A 17,792-nucleotide genomic window follows, 5' to 3' on the forward strand; every position below is an offset into this window, starting at 1 on the left:
GCTCGACGGAGTGTTGCAGCGCGCGCTCAATCGAACCAGACTTTGTTAAACATCGTCTACGATAAAAAGGGAGAAGGCAATAGAAATGGGACGTTGACCTTGATTTAACGGTGTCAAGGTCAAAAGTTCAAAAACAAATGTCTTTTAATAATGAAGAAAATTGGAGTCAATTGCACAAGTGCGTCGAGCAAATTTTTATTCTCGTGTACTAGTTTGTAAATTATAATTGATTCTTACCTTCTGGCTTCTGAGGTTTCAAATTCCCTTCTTTTATAAGAATTTGCGGATTTCAAATAGTTCTTCGTTCCAATTTTAAGTATCGTATCACATTGTAATCGGAAAATCATGGATATTATATTATATTTACTGACTGAGTTTACTCATGCTCTTGTTCCTTATTCACACTCGCCTCTCTCTTCCTTTCGCCACACTCTTTTAGTATGCACCTAGCTCCTTCATTAGTTTTATACTTAGATACTTCTTTACACTCAATATTTATGATTTGAACTTTTGAAGTATTGCACACTCAAAACTAACAAATATGTATGTATGAATCATGAAAGATATATTTAAAATGGCTAAAAATATTATTCTAATTAATTTTTTATCACCTAATTAATTAATGGCAATAAAGGCACAATCTTGAAATAAAGTAAAATTAATGTATCAATAGAATTTTAAATAAATAATAAGGGAAATTCTCTGTTTTTTTTTTTTTTTTTTTGTTTTCTTTCTTCTTTTGGTTCGAGAAATGTAGAGTAATATTTTATGATTTATGACACAACTAGTTGACATCGTGTCGGCAACAACCATAATATCCAAACGAGTGTTAAAATGTTACTATTGAATAGGATAATGTTCACCCATGACTTCATGGCCCATGGCCCCATTTTTTGATGAAGTAATTTTTTATATTTAAGATAATTAATAAAATTCATTTCTATAGTTTAATTAATTATCACCTTTCCTTGTAGACATCCCTAATTAAAATAAACAAAACATTACATGTAAAAAAGGTCATTTACATGTAAAATGTCAATTTTCAGTTTATATTCTCCAACTAAAATATCTATTTTCAGTCTTAAACTCTCCAACTAAGTTGTCTCTATTTTCAATTTTATATTAAGTTTAAGTTGTCCAGCTAAACTGACCGAGTGACTTTTAACAAATTCAAATATCCCAGCAGATCCCAAAATAAAAATCAAACCTTTGCTGTTCAAGGTCTTATATGAAAAAAAAAAAAAAAGGAATAATTAATCCCACTAACTATATCCGGTTATCCAGCTAGATTTTAATCATCTAAAATTGTGGAACTTCCAAAATTCCAATTTTTAAATTCCAATTTTTTTTTCTCCTACAACTAACTGCTTCCAAGAGTAATTCGAAAAAAATATTAAATATATTAACTAATCAACATTATGACTAATCAGCTGTTAAGAAAAGTATACTCCGTTGAAAGAATTAACGGCAAACAAAATCAGCTCTCTCAACCCTCGTCTCCTCATATTCTCTGCAACTTTTCATACCTCCTTCACTAAACTTCTTTGCCGACTTCACCCCCAACCCCCCCCCCCCCCCCCCCCCACCCCCAACCCCCCACCCACCCCCAACCCCCCAAAACAAAAATCAATTGTTCAACTGTTTCCCACCCCCCATAGCATAGCCTTCTTATTTCGTGCCCAATTGGACCTCTCTCCCCTACCCTAATATTCCGCAATCTCCTCTCTTATTGCTCCAATAATTATTTTCATCCCCAAATCCAACTTTCTTCGTACGGAATCAGAATTGAATTTACTTCCCTATTGTTTAGTGAAAGAAATCTTGTTTTTTTTTTCAAGCAGTACAATAATCGGATTCCTCTGCTTTTTTTTTTTTTTTATTGGCCCATTTAAAATGTGAATCGAAGCATAGTTTTTTTTTTCCTTCATCTGGGTTCTTCGTCAATAATTCAAGTTTTTATGATATGGGTTATGCATTTCCAACCTAAAAGTTCAAATCTTTACTTAAAGAATTCTTTATTTATTTATTTAAATGGTGTCTGCGAGGTTCTTCGTCAATAATTCAAGGGTTTATGATATGGGTTATGCATTTCTAACCTAAAAGTTCAAATCTTTACTCAAAGAATTGTTTTTTTTTTTTAAATGGTGTCTGCGGGGTTTTTCATTATATGTACGGTCCATTCTGTGGTGGCATTAACTAGTGGTGCACTAATGATGTTCTACAGCGACGAGTTCTTCGTGTTCAGCCACGGCGAAACGCAAGCGACCAAGCTATTGGGGTCGACTCAGCACGACCGCCTCTTGATTCGGACATCGCACTCGTTCTCGGGCTTGCTTCTGTTCGCTGTCGGATTCTTCTTGTTCATGGTGGCGTTTGTGAAGGACGTCGATTTCCACGCCTTCTTCGCCAAGGGTTGCGTGCTCCTCCACGTGGCGATGGCTGTTTGGAGGATTTACTTCGATAGCAAGATTGAAGTTCTCGGCCACGCTTGGCTGAGATTGGTTGTTGGCGATATCGCCTTGGGGGTTTCTTGGGTTTTATTTCTCGTGTATTCTTGGAGAGAGAAGTATGATTGATATTGATATTGATATTGATATGTATTGGCATTTTTGGCAAGTGTGGTGTTGGATTTTAACACTTGTTTTTTTTCGAATTGGATTTCGTGATATACTGAAAAAAAAAAAAGTTCTTGATTTGCAAATTGGATCGATTTTTCGTTAGATCATGCTGTAAATTTTGTTGGAGCAATAAAAATTTCCTTATTGTGTTTTTAGGATTCTTGCTTGCATTTTGATTGTGGAGTTGCAATGTTTGAGATTGATACCTATTTTACGATAGGTCTTCTCCGTTTGATTCCTCGGTGTAGTGAAGGTTTTGGTGGTGCTATTCTGTTTATTTTGATGTTGTTGTTCTTACATTTCATGAAATTGTAAGCTAGAAAGATTTTTTTTTTTTTTTTTTTTGTGAAAATTGGTTAATTCAATGTATAATTATGTGATTTGAAGTCAATTTTGTTGGTGTATTACAAAACTAAACGTGCGTTTTTTGTGGCTTTTGAGTTGTGCAAAGAAACATAAATACAGTAGAACCTCGATAAATTAATACCCGATAAATTAATAACCTCACTTAAATAATAAATTTTTCCGGTCCCGACTCGGGGACAACGTGCTAAATTAATAATTCGCTAAATTTATAAGATAATACACATTCGGAAATTTTAAGAAGCCCCATATAATATATAAATTAATAATGCATAAAAAAAAATTCTTAAATTACATAGTACAGTGCATATTTTATAGATCCATGAAGAGTTAATATAATATAATTTAATTCTCACTTGTTTCTTGTAGAAGTTCGCATTACCATCAATCTCGTCCCTCACTTTTCTTAACATGGTTAGAACTTTCGGTATAGTTTTCTTATAACTCAACATAAATCGTTCTATACCATTACTGTTTTAAGAGCTTCCATTCGTGAAACAGGCTCTATAGTGCATTGAACGAATGGTACAATGAATAATATATACGTAAAATTTAAAAAAAAAATGTATTTATTGAAAATAATAATAAAAGTAATTTCATAAATTAATAAGTTATTAATTAATGTATAAATTAATAATTATTAATTTATCGATAAGTTAATATTTCGCTAAATTAATGAAATCTTGATGGTCCCAACTGTATTAATTTATAGAGGTTTAACTGTACTTTATTCTAAATTATGATCCCGGAATAAAGAACATTCATCGGACAACATAGTACACACATTATAAGAACCGTACATCGGACAACATTCACACACATTCATATTGGTGTGTAGATTAATGGTAAATCTTTATTCGGATGTATATTTTAGCGAGTTCGACCCTTTTTTTATAAGGCAAAGAATCAATTCCAATTTTGCCGAATTTTTTTTTTTTTGGGGGTCAAAAGTTGTATTTATTTAGTTAATTAACTCATTACTAATTTGTCCCACCTTCTTGCTTTTTCAATTCTTTGACATATATATAAAATATTTATGATCTTTTTTTGTTGCTTTCTCACTCCACCACTATTTTGTTTAATTACTCTCTCGTTACTAAAAAGGGCTGGATTTCATTGATGGATTACATAATGACCCTTAATTATCACACAATTATCCCTTGAAATATGATTTATAACTAATAAATATTCGTTTGATATTTATTTCTACTTACTATCGTGTGCATCTGATGTGTTGACGGCTATAATACTAAATCTTAATTGAATTTCTTTTATAATTTAATCATATTTTAAGAAAAATTTCTATGATTAACTCTAAACTAAATATTTTTAGGATAAAATGCACTTCACCCCCTATAAAAATTTCCCATATTTGCACTTTTCTCCCTAAGAATTCAAAAAAATGATAGCCGCCTTGGAAATATTATTTTGGTTGCACTTTGTCCCAGAATAAAATAATATGTGTTATCGTTCACTTAAAATAACGTTTTAAAGGGGCAATGTACAACAAACATAACACTTATAGGGGCAACGTGGAAAAGAAACACCCAATTCTTGTGAATAATCCATTGAATTTTGTTATCGGGGCAATATGCAACAAGAATAACATTTTAAGAGGGGACATTCACTTTTCTAAAATTGGTGGGGGTAAAGTGTAAAAAATAGAAATTTATAGGGGGTGAGATGCAATTTGTCCATATTTTTATAGTACGGCATGCAATTATTTATTGACCGGATAATTTCGACTTTCGTATTTCATTGTAAGACAAAATGCACTTCACCTCCTATAAAATTTCCAAATTGACACTCGAGACGACCCCCCTTTAAAACATTGTTTCAATTCCATTTCCAAAAATGTATATGGTATGAAATGCAATTTGTCCTTCATTTTAATTTATAGCCAACAACTTTTCATTATTTCGTATCAAGTCAATATGAATATTATGCGCTTTTAAACGTAGAAGCTGCTTGAAGAAAACACGCTTTTAGGTTTAGCAACACATGTTTGATGGTGGCCCTGAAAAACACGATTCTTTCTAGAACCCAGTTCATATACGATATACTCTCTGTTCTCTTTCCTCTTTTCCCTGCCGTCTCTATTTGATTCAACAAGGAAATAAGGTGCGATTGTTTTTCATATTAATCTTTTTTCTTTATGTATATTAGTTTGCTCTATTAATTGCTAAAAATTATGCAATTTTGTATTGGTACTGTGAAAAGTTCTTCGATTTTGTTTCTTTTTCTTTTTCAGTTCGTTGTAAAATCTTGATGAGATTATGTGATTTAATTTGTTAATTTTATTCTCATAATTGTTAAAATTTCTGTGTTTTTCAATTGGAATTAATTACAATTTCACAAGCTTAATAATATATATTATTCTTACTTTTTTTTACCTAAACTCATGCTTCATTTTGCCACTGAAAATATAATAGAAAAATTAATTAACATATTTAAGGTTGATGAAAGAAAGCTAATTCGAATACGAATTCTTTGAGATGTTTCTGTTTATGCTTTTGATTTTCTTATAATTCGATAAGTGATTGCGAATCGTATGTATCTCGTTTCCGTAGTTTCTGAACAGGGTGATTGTGCTGCAGCCACATAAATTTCTTTTCGTAAAACTTTTTGTCGGATTTTTGAGAATTACTATCAAAGTCTCAGCTGTTGGTATATAAACGCAATCGTGATATGTATGTAATTTTAGTTTACGAGATATTTCCGAAATCCTCTTGAATTGTCGTTCCAGATTGTATCTAGAGTACGATAGATATTTTCTGAACTTGTTTTTAAGGTAGATGTTGTTATAAGAGCCTCGTATATTCACTTGATAAAATTTGTTCGCTAATATGAAATATTCTTGTGGGAGCAGTGACAATGGGTGGATTGCCGATACAAACTTCTTCTTCTACTATATCGCTGCAACTACAGAAAGTTTCAGGGCCCGATTCGAAGCCCAAGAAGAAGATATGCTGCGCTTGCCCCGACACTAAAAAGCTGAGAGACGAATGTGTTGTGGAGCACGGTGAATCTTCTTGTGAAAAATGGATCGAGGCTCATAAAAGATGTCTTCGTGCAGAGGGCTTCAATGTCTGAAAAAATCGAACAAGATTGAATACAATAATTCGAAGCTAGTCTTACTACAAAACTAGTAATAAACGGACGTGGTTTTAGTTTCGCACCGTTGGTCTGAATATAGTTACGATACTGCGGGTTCTGCTCGTAAATTTGTTCTGGTTTAATCAAATTGTGAAGCTCGTGTTATTGACATGGTTAAGGAAAAATATTACTTTTCCAATGCTAACAAAAATTTGTCGTCGTCGCTTGCTTGAATCGATGCAGGACCAATGTAATTATCTCAAGGGAGTTCGAATCTGTGTCAATTGATACATGCTCACTTGCTCTAACTGCTATGTCATCCCTCACAGGACAAGTTTCCCCTACTTAATTCAGGAGCCAATAGCACCAAACCCCCTGTGTTATTTCTAATTGCCGAAAACCCCCCTGTTATAAAACTTAGAAAGGATCCCCTTATGTCGTGTTTGGTAAAGCAAACCGCCCCTTATTCGCTATTTGATTGTCGATTTAGCTAAAATGACTATAATACCCCTAGTACATAAAACATAAATATACCAAACCAAAACACCAATTTGTATTCAATTTTCATAAATAAATTTAGATTCATCAATCAATACATTTTTCTTCCAACCATCTCTTCCACCTCCCCAAATGTATCTCACAAGTTCATGATCGGTAAAACGATGACTCAATCGTCGGAAAACAAAACAGTGCCCTCGCCGAAGCAATCAAACTCAAACGGTGATGTTCGAGATTTTCCATCTCATATCTTACCCCCACCCTGGCCTTCTCTTCCCAATCAATCATCTTTTGTGCGCGCCACCATCTTCACCGAGGTCAACCCATTTTGAGCATAATATCGTAAGAAAGAGAGCAGAATATGGCGAGCAGAAAAGAATGTATTGGGGTTGTTATGCTGCCAAAAAAAAAAGGTTTAATATGCAAATTTATGAGAATTTCAGTTGGGATTCTGTTCTTGAATTTCTGGGAGTTCCAAGAAAAAGCTTAAAGCTCAGATCTTGCAAGTTCCGACCTTTCTATTGGTTTGGTTTGATGTAGAACAGAGCTTCAAGCTTAGAATGTCGGTTGGTTTTTTGCTGGAAAAACATGAAGGAAGGGAGTGATCTGTCTGAGAAGAAATTCCGCTGGAAAAAAAATATGTCGGAAAATCGTCCGGAAAAATGTAACTTTTGGTCAATTTTCGGCAAAGAGGCGCCGTGGGGCAGGATTTTGTGTGTGTTTTACGTGAAAATGGTGGAGAGTTTAAACGGTAAGGAGTTGATTTGGGAAATTGTCAAGGATTGAATTGAAAATTCCGAAACTTTCATTTTGGTGTACGAAAATTTTGGGGTTAATCTGTAATTTCAATTTTTTGATTTAAAGGGTGTTTAGGTCTTTTCATGTCAGAACACGCACCCCCAACCGCACAATCCGCGCGTGCAAAACACGGTAAGCCGTTAGGGACCTTATTAGCTTTAACTAACTTTTATAGGGGGTCTATGCTAATTTTTTTAACACGAGGTTTTTCAGCAATTAGAGATTATACAAGGGTGGTATTTATAGCAAAAAAAACCCCTTAATTCAGTGTAAAATAGATTGATATTGTATAAGAAGAAACTAATAAGGTAATTAACAAGACACGAGATATTTTAAGACAGTATAAAATCAAACCGATTAATTATAACATAAGATTAATTAAACGTGGTGAGATGCAAACTATTACATAGTTGTGAACCTAAGAGGGATCACAAATTTTGGCACAACACTCATCACACGTTTTCGACCCAAACGAGAAACATTACAAACTTATTCGACACAACTATTATAATATATCATACGGGTGCGTCCATAGTATTAGTACGGTGAGGCTTCAGTGGCCGCAGGTGCAGGTGGTGCACGAGCAGCTGGAGCCGCACTTGCACCCATCGTGCTCTGCTGCAGGTGCATCCATCACTATGGTGGTCTCATTGTAGCTGCGAAACGAAATTAAGTTCCGGTGGGTTTTTTCTTTCGTGTTAATTAAAAATAAATAAATAAATAAATGAGATTAGAAGATGAAAAATACCTCTTCTGAGTCTCAATGATGTCAGCAGTGTAACCCTTCTTCCTGCAATTTATTCATTCAGTGGGTAATTATTTATATAAATATTATACAGTTCAAAACCACTAGGTCAAATACACCAGATGTAACATCTCACACACTGGAAGAATATTTTAGTCATATTTTATATGTTTATAGGTTACTCAATACGTTGAGCCCGAACGTTAACCAATACTAAATTTAAAAAAAAAACGATGAAGCAATAAATTAAAAAAAATATGTTAAATCTCTATATAGTCTCCAAAAATAACACCAATATTTTTGTGCCACAAAAGCATGCATGAAAAAAAAATGAAAAAAAAAAAAAAAAAAAAACTTACCCGCACTGGCTCTTGTCGGAGCAGTCGCAGCTACCGCAGTTGTTCGAAGACATCTTCAGATATTAAAACTGAAAGTAATTTGGAAACTGATTAAATATTTTTTAAGATTTATATAATTTGTTGCTGCTATATTTTTTGAAGCTGTGGAAGAGCTGCTATTTATAGTTGGAGAAATGGTGCATGCGAGCCTACGACGTCGTATCAGGGCTTTGCGTGGAGCAGTGGCCTATCTGGAAAAAGTAAATAATGGTGGGGAATTAGGAATCTTTGATAGTGGGATGGCCTGACTTGCTATCCTACTACTATTTTAAAGTATTGGTCCATATTTGATTTCATATTATTAGCCCGACACGTATTTTTGTGCATGTCTATTTCAGAATATCGAATACTTTTTTAAATATAGCATAACTTTTAATTTTTTTTTCTTTTTTTAAATGAGGATATCTATTGGTTCCTCAATTTCTCTGAAATATATAGAATATATTTTTTGTGTCAGAGTTTATTTAATTTTTTTCGGTTTTTTTTTTTAATTTAGACATTTTTTCGGTTTTGGTGCATGGTGCAAGGATTCGAATGAATTAAACTGTACTATTAATCACATAGTGATTAATTAAATATTTTGTCATTAGCTAGGATACGTGATTTATTTATTATATATGTTACTCTCTTTGTTCCACAATAACTGTTATTTTTGTAAAATATTTTGTTCTATATTAGTTGTCCCTTTATGTTTCTAATATTGTATTAAATGTGTATTTTCCTATTTTAACCTTATTAATTCAACGTTAAATATTAAATATCTCTTATAAATCATTAATAAATGTTATTTTAGTCATTTTTATATCATTTTGCTAAAATCAAGTCACATTTATTGAGTTTCTTACTACTGGTGCAAAGATGAAAAGACACAATTATTTAGGAATAGATGGCGTATTAAATTGTTTAAAAAATTGATATTCGATGTAATTAAATATCATTAATTTAAAAACAAACATTTTTTCAAGATAACAATTTCATATTATGACTGGTACTTTGGGAACAAAATTATTTTTTTAAAAGGCTAATTCTGATCCGATCCAGCCGACTTCCACCCCTAGTAATTACTGATTTTGTTGAATAATAATCTTTTTTAGTTGCTTAACGAAATTGGATATTGAGAAAATGTCACCGAACGGTCTTAATTTTTCTAGCTTCATATTTCATAGTTTATATGCGATAAAGTCGAATATTCCGAATATATTCACATATAATGAAATTTACATTTTTTTTGGAAAAGCTACGTGTTTGAATCTCATCGTCACCCATTTCAAATATTTAAAACTTAAATGCAAAGTTCCAAATATTACTCACTTACACTTGAAGAACGTGTTAGAGATATAAATATTAAATAATTCACATTTAAGAATGTGATCATTTAAAATCTCAAAATTGAAATCTTATTTGCAATAGCACGTTGGGGGTCTATAACGACCTTTTTTGAGGTTTGACTTTTTTTTTTTTTATATATTATTGTTTAGCCTTTAAGGTTTAATTTTTTAGTAAAATAATATTATCATAATTTTGTTAAATTAACTATAATTTAATATCTATAATCAAATTTTGGATTACATGTGTGAGTTAGTCACCAATTATCAGTCAACCAATTTTTGAAGAAGTTGAAAACCATCAATCAACCCATTAGTTAAAACTATCGGTCTAACTTTATGGATTGGTATATTATCGACCACCGTGCTTAAAAAAAGTTTACAAAATTGAGTCAGTTGACCGATAAAACGACATGCGCCGCTTTAGTGATGATTAGTTCAATGAGTTGTTATATTGAATTCTGATTTTGGGCCGTTATATGAGGAAGACTTTGTGATCCATTGGACATGTGGGTATATGAGTTGTGCCCTTTTTCAAAAAGGGCTCAAGATTGGGTTATGAAACTCATCTCATATAAAATAATTCATTTCAATGTTATATATTGAATTTGAATCAACCCTTGTAGTGAAAATTGGAGCCAAATTGGAGTCTGGGTCCAAAGTTCAACTTACTAAAATTTTAGATAATTCGGATTAGAGTCTTTGGTTGTATGGAGCTCTCATTGAAGAATGATTTTCGACGACATCTTTGTTTAGTTCTGTTATCTTTTCGTTTTATTAAATGTTCGGGCAACTGTTTAGCCCATTCACTTGCTAAACTTCCTTGTAATGGTGGAGGGCTCAACCTTTCCGACTTTTTTTTAGCTAATATCGCTTAATATATTCATTTTTCTTAAAAAAAAAAGATTTATTAATTATTTGAATATAGAGTAGTTCTTATTAATTTTGTTGTAATGAATTAAAAATTTAAAACAGATGTTTTTTTTTTTGATAAAAATCAAGCCAAAAATGATACAAGGTGATTGAATTGATTAAAATAAATACAAGTCTATGTCTAATAACTAATAGGTAAAATATGAGAAGAATTGTTTTTTTTTTCTTTTTGAATTCTCAGATAATTGGATTAACCCAACTTTAACACCAAAAAACCGGATCGAGGTTTGTCTTTTCTAAAACATAAAATCGATCTGAAGTTTGTCCGGTTCGACCGGTTAATCAAAGTTTATGCAATTCAGTGCCAAACCCGTAATATATTTCAATTACTTAGAGCTATTTTGTCAGTAAAACACTTCCGCGGTGCATCCTACGATACAAACGATGATCCGAAGTTTACTTCACTCGGCGCCACATGGCGAAAATAATCTCTCTCTCTCTCTCTCTCTCTCTCTCTCTCTCTCTCTCTCTCTCTCTCTCTCTCTCTCTCTCTCTCTCTCTCTCTCTCTCTCTCTCTCTTTAATTATTTTGTTTCCATTATATATATATATATATATATATATATATATATATATATATATATATATATATATATATATATATATATATATATATATATAATAATAATAATAATAATAATAATAATAATAATTATTATTATTATTATTATTATTATTATTATTATTATTATTATTAGTAATTGTACCCGTGCGATGCACGGGACAACAAATTGCATTGTTTTGATATTGTAAGAATATAAACAAACATTTGATGTATCGTATGATCAAAATTCTGTTATAATCATTCATTAATAATTCATTAGTGGACCATTAGTAAGTATACTAAAAAAAAAATAACTTTATCGTTGAATAAGTTTTCAAATGAATTTAATCACCTAAGTAGATTGAAAAATGAACCACAAATAAAATCACTAACTATGTCTTTCATGTTGAGCTTAAAATTAATTAGATTTAATAATTTAGTTAACATAATCAAACCTACACTATCGACAACATACCAACGTAAAAGATCATCCATACATCTTGCATCGTAACTAACCCCTTCTTCACTGCCTCATTTTGGTCTTTGTTTTGCCACTGGAATTAACAATTGTAAAATTAAAAAAACGAAAATAAATATAAACAATAAATTAAATATCGCATACAAACAATAGGTCTTGAAGGCCGACTTCCAATAGCTTGTGCATCCGCCCATTTTCGCTTAGTTCTGTCAAATCATCCATTTCAATAACATGTTTAATAACATCTAAAAGGAAATAATTGTTATACACAAAATTTGAAATCCTCGGTATATAAATTAGTGAAAAGTTTACAGAATGAAGTTACCTAGAAGCCATGATGGAAAATGATGCAAACTAATTACCACACTGTCAATAGGATGAAGAAGAAAATAAGATAAAAAATCTAAATTAAAATCGGGTTACCAAAAGAAGAAGCCTTAGGTAGGATGAAGAAATAAAATTCAAATCCGCTAGAAATGAAAATCAAATTTATTTACCCTTTTTGTAAAAGACGAAAATCAGATTTATTATGAACTATGAAGAGAAAACAAATTGCAAAATAGCTAACCATTTATGAAGCCACAAACATTTGGTAGAAATGGGGAGAGATAAAACTGGGGTGGAGAAGATGAGAGGTGGGATATAAATAAGAAGATAAAACACAAACATGTTGAAGTGGAATAGAAAAGTTGAAAGTGTTGAGAGTCTTAAGGGAAATCTTTGGGAATCGTCCATCTTTGGGAATATGATAATTAATATTTTATCATCAAAAAATAATATTTAGTGTTGAGATGGAAAATTAGAAGATAAAATAACCTTTAGTAGATTTAAATGGTTGTGCATTAGAGATATTTATGACTGAAAATAGGAGTGATTGGACTGGTTCGGGGATAAAAAATTAATAAAAATCGAAAATAATATTTAGGAGATGAAAGTCTGATAAAAATCGAAAATAATATTTAGGAGATAAAATTTGATGAAAATCGAAAATAATATTTAAAATAATATTTAGGAGATAAAAATTTGATAAAAAATCGAAACATAATATTTAGGAGGTGAAAATATGATAAAAATCGAAAATAATATTTCAAATAATATTTAGGAGATAAAATTTTGATAAAAATCAAAAACAATGTTTAGGTGGTGTTTGCAAATGATTATTTAAAAACAGAAGTTAGTGATTGTGAGTTAAGTCAGTTTTAAGTGCTTATTTATAAAAGTTGGGGGTGTTTGTAAATATTCCGGAAATGAACTTAAATAGAAAAAGCAGGGTTATGGGTTCTTTTAAAAAAATAGCTTAAAACAGATTATTTTAAGATAAGCAAAAGCAAATGTTGCAAACACCTGAAAACATATTATGAGAAGAAAAAAAGCTCATAATCACTTTCAAAAAGCTTTTGCAAACACCACCTTAAAATAATATTAATGAGATAAAAGTTGATAAAATACGAAAATAATAATTCAACTAATATTTTTAAAATAATATTTAGGAGATAAAAATTTGATAAAAAATCGAAACATAATATTTAGGAGGTGAAAATATGATAAAAATCGAAAATAATATTTCAAATAATATTTAGGAGATAAAATTTTGATAAAAATCAAAAACAATGTTTAGGTGGTGTTTGCAAATGATTATTTAAAAACAGAAGTTAGTGATTGTGAGTTAAGTCAGTTTTAAGTGCTTATTTATAAAAGTTGCGGGTGTTTGTAAATATTCCGGAAATGAACTTAAATAGAAAAAGCAGGGTTATGGGTTCTTTTAATAAAATAGCTTAAAACAGATTATTTTAAGATAAGCAAAAGCAAATGTTGCAAACACCTGAAAACAGATTATGAGAAGAAAAAAAGCTCATAATCACTTTCAAAAAGCTTTTGCAAACACCACCTTAAAATAATATTAATGAGATAAAAGTTGATAAAATACGAAAATAATAATTCAACTAATATTTTTAAAATAATATTTAGGAGATAAAAATTTGATAAAAAATCGAAACATAATATTTAGGAGGTGAAAATATGATAAAAATCGAAAATAATATTCAAATAATATTTAGGAGATAAAATTTTGATAAAAATCAAAAACAATGTTTATGTGGTGTTTGCAAATGATTATTTAAAAACAGAAGTTAGTGATTGTGAGTTAAGTCAGTTTTAAGTGCTTATTTATAAAAGTTGGGGGTGTTTGTAAATATTCCGGAAATGAACTTAAATAGAAAAAGCAGGGTTATGGGTTCTTTTAAAAAAATAGCTTAAAACAGATTATTTTAAGATAAGCAAAAGCAAATGTTGCAAACACCTGAAAACCTATGGTGCACGGACACGGATACGTGGACACGGCGATACGCAGATACGGACACGGTGATACGGCATTTCCAAAAAACTAGGATACGGACACGTGGGGATACGCGTAAATATAAAAAAGGGTTAATAGCATTTCGCCACCTAGACTTTGCCTGTTTTTGCACTTTGCCACCTTAACTAAAAAAAGTTGCAAGCGCCCACCCAAACTCAGTTTTTTGGCGCACATAACCACCTAAGGGGAATATTCCGGCGAATATTCTTATTTTTCAACGCATGCGCGATGCACATGCGAAAGTACAAGGGTTTTTTCGTCTTTTCACCTCAAAATGTCATAAGAGGGTGAAATTGAAAGTATCAGGGACTCAATTGAACTTAATTTGAAACTTTAACAAATTTGAAATTAGTTGAAGCTTTGTGGCTTCATCTTCCATGGATAAAAACACCCTTTTCTGACGATTACTTGCCAATTTCATTGCTTAGCCAAATTGGCCATTACATGAAATCAATATAAAGCATTGGAAACCCAAAATAAAAAAATAAAAAACTTACAGCGGCATTCCACTCGTAGATAGATAAAAACCAAGAGGACCTGAAGCTGGCAAAGATGATGCGAGAACTTGAATAACTGTTGATACAGCCTGATTGATGAGGGGTAAAACAGTAACAAATGCGTTAGTCAGGTAATTAATGATTTTCCAAGTTTAGCAGACATTCATCAATTCTAAAAGGAGAAGAATAAGTTGGAGCTAATTGCAAATACCTCCCCTGTGTAATCTCTAATTGTCAAATACCCCCCTGTCAAAAAAAAAACTCACCAACGCCCCCCTGTGTAACCAAAGTCAATGCATCTAGACCCCTTAAGGCAAATCGTGTCTCTCACTCGCGGGCTCTGCGAATTTTTATGTTATTTCTAGGGTGAAATGTCATAAATACCCCTGTATAAATAAATAAAAAATCCGAGTGGTCAAATTATAAATAACTATAATTTATAGGACCAAATTGTAAATTTTAAAATTTCCAAAATTGCAATAAGGGACAAAAATTGAAGATTTTTTCAGATCTTCTTCTTCGTTTCACTCCGCCGCCCACCTCCCAGCCCGGAAAAACTTCGGCATCACCGCCGCCTTCTGGACCGTCGAGCACCACCGTCGCTCTCTGGCCTGTCTCGCACCACCGCCGCCTTCTGGACCGTCGAGCACCGCCGTCACCGTCTTTGTTCAAATTGCAGATCCACTGCCATAGGAATAGTGAAATTGGAGGAGAATTGTACTACGCGAATGTCGGGGTGAAAGAAAGATGAGCCGGTGGTGGGGCAGGGAGAAGAAGTGTTGATTTGGGTGGTCGTGGGGTGGGGTGGGGTGGGGCGGAGCGGGGAAGAAGAAGAGCTATTTTTGCTCTTTTTTTCTTTTCTTTTTTTTTTTAATTTAAATTAAAATTTAATATAAAAAAATATAAAACATATAAAATCTTTTAATACAACAATACATGTTTAATTTCTGTTAATATTTTATAATTTCAAAATTATTAATAAATAATGTTTATAAAATTAAAAATAACTACACAAAAATTAAAAATAATTGTCTAATAAATTTTGGTTTAATTAAATTAATACAGAGATAAGAAAATTTTAACAAATAAATATGTACAATATATATTTTACTAATTGCTGAAAAACCCGTAGGGTATTTGTGTCATTTCACTTTTAGTCAATGCCTAAAAACACAGAGGGGGCTGTGAGTTTTGAAATTGATTACACGAGGGGGCGTTGGTGAGTTTTTTTTTGACAGGGGGGTATTTGCCAATTAGAGATTACACAGGAGAGGTATTTGCAATTAGCTCGAATAAGTTGCAATGCGAATTCAATACAAAAAGGACGGAGCCGTGTTGCAATTGGTGTTAAGTTTTTACCATGCCAAAGAAGCTCCAGAGGAGAAGGGCCTTTCGTCCTAGTTTATCCATCAACACCAACGCAATAAAAGAACCTGTATATAATTAATTATATGTACTCATGAATACACAAGCTGAAACAAAAGATGCTTTGAAAACTTAAATCATGAAATGCCTGGGGGGAAGAAAACAATATAATAATAATAATAATAATAATAATAATAATAATAATAATAATAATAATAATAATAATAATAATAATATATTCATTCACCTATCATATTTGCAACCCCCACAGAAACATTTGCCAGATTCGAGGAAACTCAGCACGTCTAAATACAGTTGAAGAGAAATAAAACACAGGTTTGAGAAATTCTTCAACGGTAGCCAGCCCCCCTCCCCCCCCCCCCCCCCCCCCCCCCCCGGAATTCTCTAACGGCAGCGGCCCTTTTGTTCACGGGGCTCAGGCGGTGGGTGTTTTTATCCCATGGAAGATGAAGCCACAAAGCTTCAATTAATTTCAAATTTGTTAAAGTTTCAAATTAAGTTCAATTGAGTCCCTGGTACTTTCAATTTCACCCTCTTATGATATTTTGAGGTGAAAAGACGAAAAAACCCTTGTACTTTCGCATGTGCATCGCGCATGCGTTGAAAAATAAGAATATTCGCCGGAATATTCCCCTTAGGTGGTTATGTGCGCCAAAAAACTGAGTTTGGGTGGGCGCTTGCAACTTTTTTTAATTAAGGTGGCAAAGTGCAAAAACAGGCAAAGTCTAGGTGGCGAAATGCTATTAACCCTATAAAAAATATAGGGGTATATGTATAAATAATAAAAATATAGGGGTACATTTATAAATTGTAAAAAATATGTATAAGTCGTCATCGCATAAGAGAACCACTCGCCCTTGTTGCTCGTGTTCTTGATCGCCGTCGCATGCTAGACTTTTGGAGTTTTTGGTGGACTCACAAAGAAAACAGAGGAAATGTGTATTACAGAGAAAAGAAAATGCGCATTTTTTTTATTAGAGCTCTCCTTTACAACGTAAGAGAAGTGTCCCAACTTTTTTAAAATTGTGGACACTGCCCGATACGGGTGTCCTACTTTTAGCGAAATTACGACACGGCCCGACACGGGTGTCCGAGAAGTGTCCGGGAGTATCCGAGTGTCCAGGTATCGGATACGGGGACTCTTCACCTTCTAGAAGTGTCCGTGCAGCATAGCTGAAAACAGATTATGAGAAAAAAAAGCTCATAATCACTTTCAAAAAGCTTTTGCAAACACCACCTTAAAATAATATTAATGAGATAAAAGTTGATAAAATACGAAAATAATAATTCAACTAATATTTAGGAGATAAAAATTTGATAAATAAAAATTGAAAATAATATTTAGGAGATAAAAATTTGATAAAAATCAAAAAATAATATTTAGGAGATAACCATCTGATAAAACTCAAAAAAAATATTTAAATAATATTTAGAAGATATAAATTTGATAAAATTCGAAAATAATATTTAGGAGATAAAAATTTGATAAAAATGGAAAACAATATTTAAAATAATATTTAGGAGATAAAAATACGATAAAAATTAAAAATAATATTTAAATAATATTTAGAAGATATGAATTTGATAAAATTCGAAAATAATATTTAGGAGATAAAAATTTGATAAAAATCGAAAATAATATTTAAAATTATATTTAGGAGATAAAAATACGATAAAAATCAAAAATAATATTTAGGAGATAAAAATCGAAAATAATATTTAAAATTATATTTAGGAGATATAAATTTGATAAAATTC

The 17,792-nt window shown here is 31.8% G+C and overlaps 3 protein-coding genes and 1 long non-coding RNA gene across 5 annotated transcripts; 2 read left to right on the plus strand and 2 right to left on the minus strand.

Annotated features, from left to right (window-relative positions):
• Window positions 1–1,493: 1,493 nt before the first annotated feature.
• On the plus strand, window positions 1,494–2,773 carry LOC105968658 (hypothetical protein). Its single transcript, XM_012993297.2, has one exon. The coding sequence runs from the start codon at window positions 2,142–2,144 to the stop codon at window positions 2,574–2,576; it is 435 nt and encodes a 144-aa protein (XP_012848751.1). The 5' UTR covers window positions 1,494–2,141; the 3' UTR covers window positions 2,577–2,773.
• Window positions 2,774–4,970: 2,197 nt separating this feature from the next.
• On the plus strand, window positions 4,971–6,311 carry LOC105968650 (cytochrome c oxidase copper chaperone 2). Its single transcript, XM_012993285.2, has 2 exons — window positions 4,971–5,102; window positions 5,851–6,311. The coding sequence occupies exon 2, from the start codon at window positions 5,856–5,858 to the stop codon at window positions 6,072–6,074; it is 219 nt and encodes a 72-aa protein (XP_012848739.2). The 5' UTR covers window positions 4,971–5,102; window positions 5,851–5,855; the 3' UTR covers window positions 6,075–6,311.
• Window positions 6,312–7,716: 1,405 nt separating this feature from the next.
• Window positions 7,717–8,701, minus strand: MT3 (metallothionein 3). Its single transcript, XM_088811409.1, has 3 exons — window positions 8,478–8,701; window positions 8,122–8,163; window positions 7,717–8,029 (listed from the first exon to the last, which is right to left on the minus strand). The coding sequence occupies exons 1-3, from the start codon at window positions 8,528–8,530 to the stop codon at window positions 7,927–7,929; spliced, it is 198 nt and encodes a 65-aa protein (XP_088667535.1). The 5' UTR covers window positions 8,531–8,701; the 3' UTR covers window positions 7,717–7,926.
• A 2,943-nt stretch (window positions 8,702–11,644) lies between these two features.
• Window positions 11,645–16,357, minus strand: LOC105971360 (uncharacterized). 2 transcript variants are annotated; one of them, XR_016029307.1, is made up of 4 exons: window positions 16,261–16,357; window positions 16,008–16,081; window positions 14,649–14,737; window positions 11,645–12,001 (listed from the first exon to the last, which is right to left on the minus strand). It is a non-coding gene; the product is annotated as an uncharacterized LOC105971360 (long non-coding RNA). The 2 variants fall into 2 exon arrangements; XR_016029306.1 differs by lacking the exon at window positions 11,645–12,001 and having other exon boundaries at window positions 13,988–14,737.
• Window positions 16,358–17,792: the final 1,435 nt, after the last annotated feature.

Source organism: Erythranthe guttata, chromosome 13 (assembly GCF_056151865.1).
Source record: "Erythranthe guttata isolate IM_541 chromosome 13, IM_541, whole genome shotgun sequence".
NCBI lineage: Eukaryota > Viridiplantae > Streptophyta > Magnoliopsida > Lamiales > Phrymaceae > Erythranthe > Erythranthe guttata.

Bases quoted from the DNA above. Each gene is read 5' to 3' on its own strand.
- LOC105968658 (XM_012993297.2), top strand. From the start codon at position 2,142: ATGGTGTCTGCGGGGTTTTTCATTATATGTACGGTCCATTCTGTGGTG.
- LOC105968650 (XM_012993285.2), top strand. From the start codon at position 5,856: ATGGGTGGATTGCCGATACAAACTTCTTCTTCTACTATATCGCTGCAA.
- MT3 (XM_088811409.1), bottom strand. From the start codon at position 8,530: ATGTCTTCGAACAACTGCGGTAGCTGCGACTGCTCCGACAAGAGCCAG. The intron at 8,164-8,477 runs GTAAGTTTTTTT...AATAAATTGCAG, and splicing joins TCCGACAAGAGCCAGTGCGG to GAAGAAGGGTTACACTGCTG. The intron at 8,030-8,121 runs GTATTTTTCATC...TTCGTTTCGCAG, and splicing joins ATCATTGAGACTCAGAAGAG to CTACAATGAGACCACCATAG.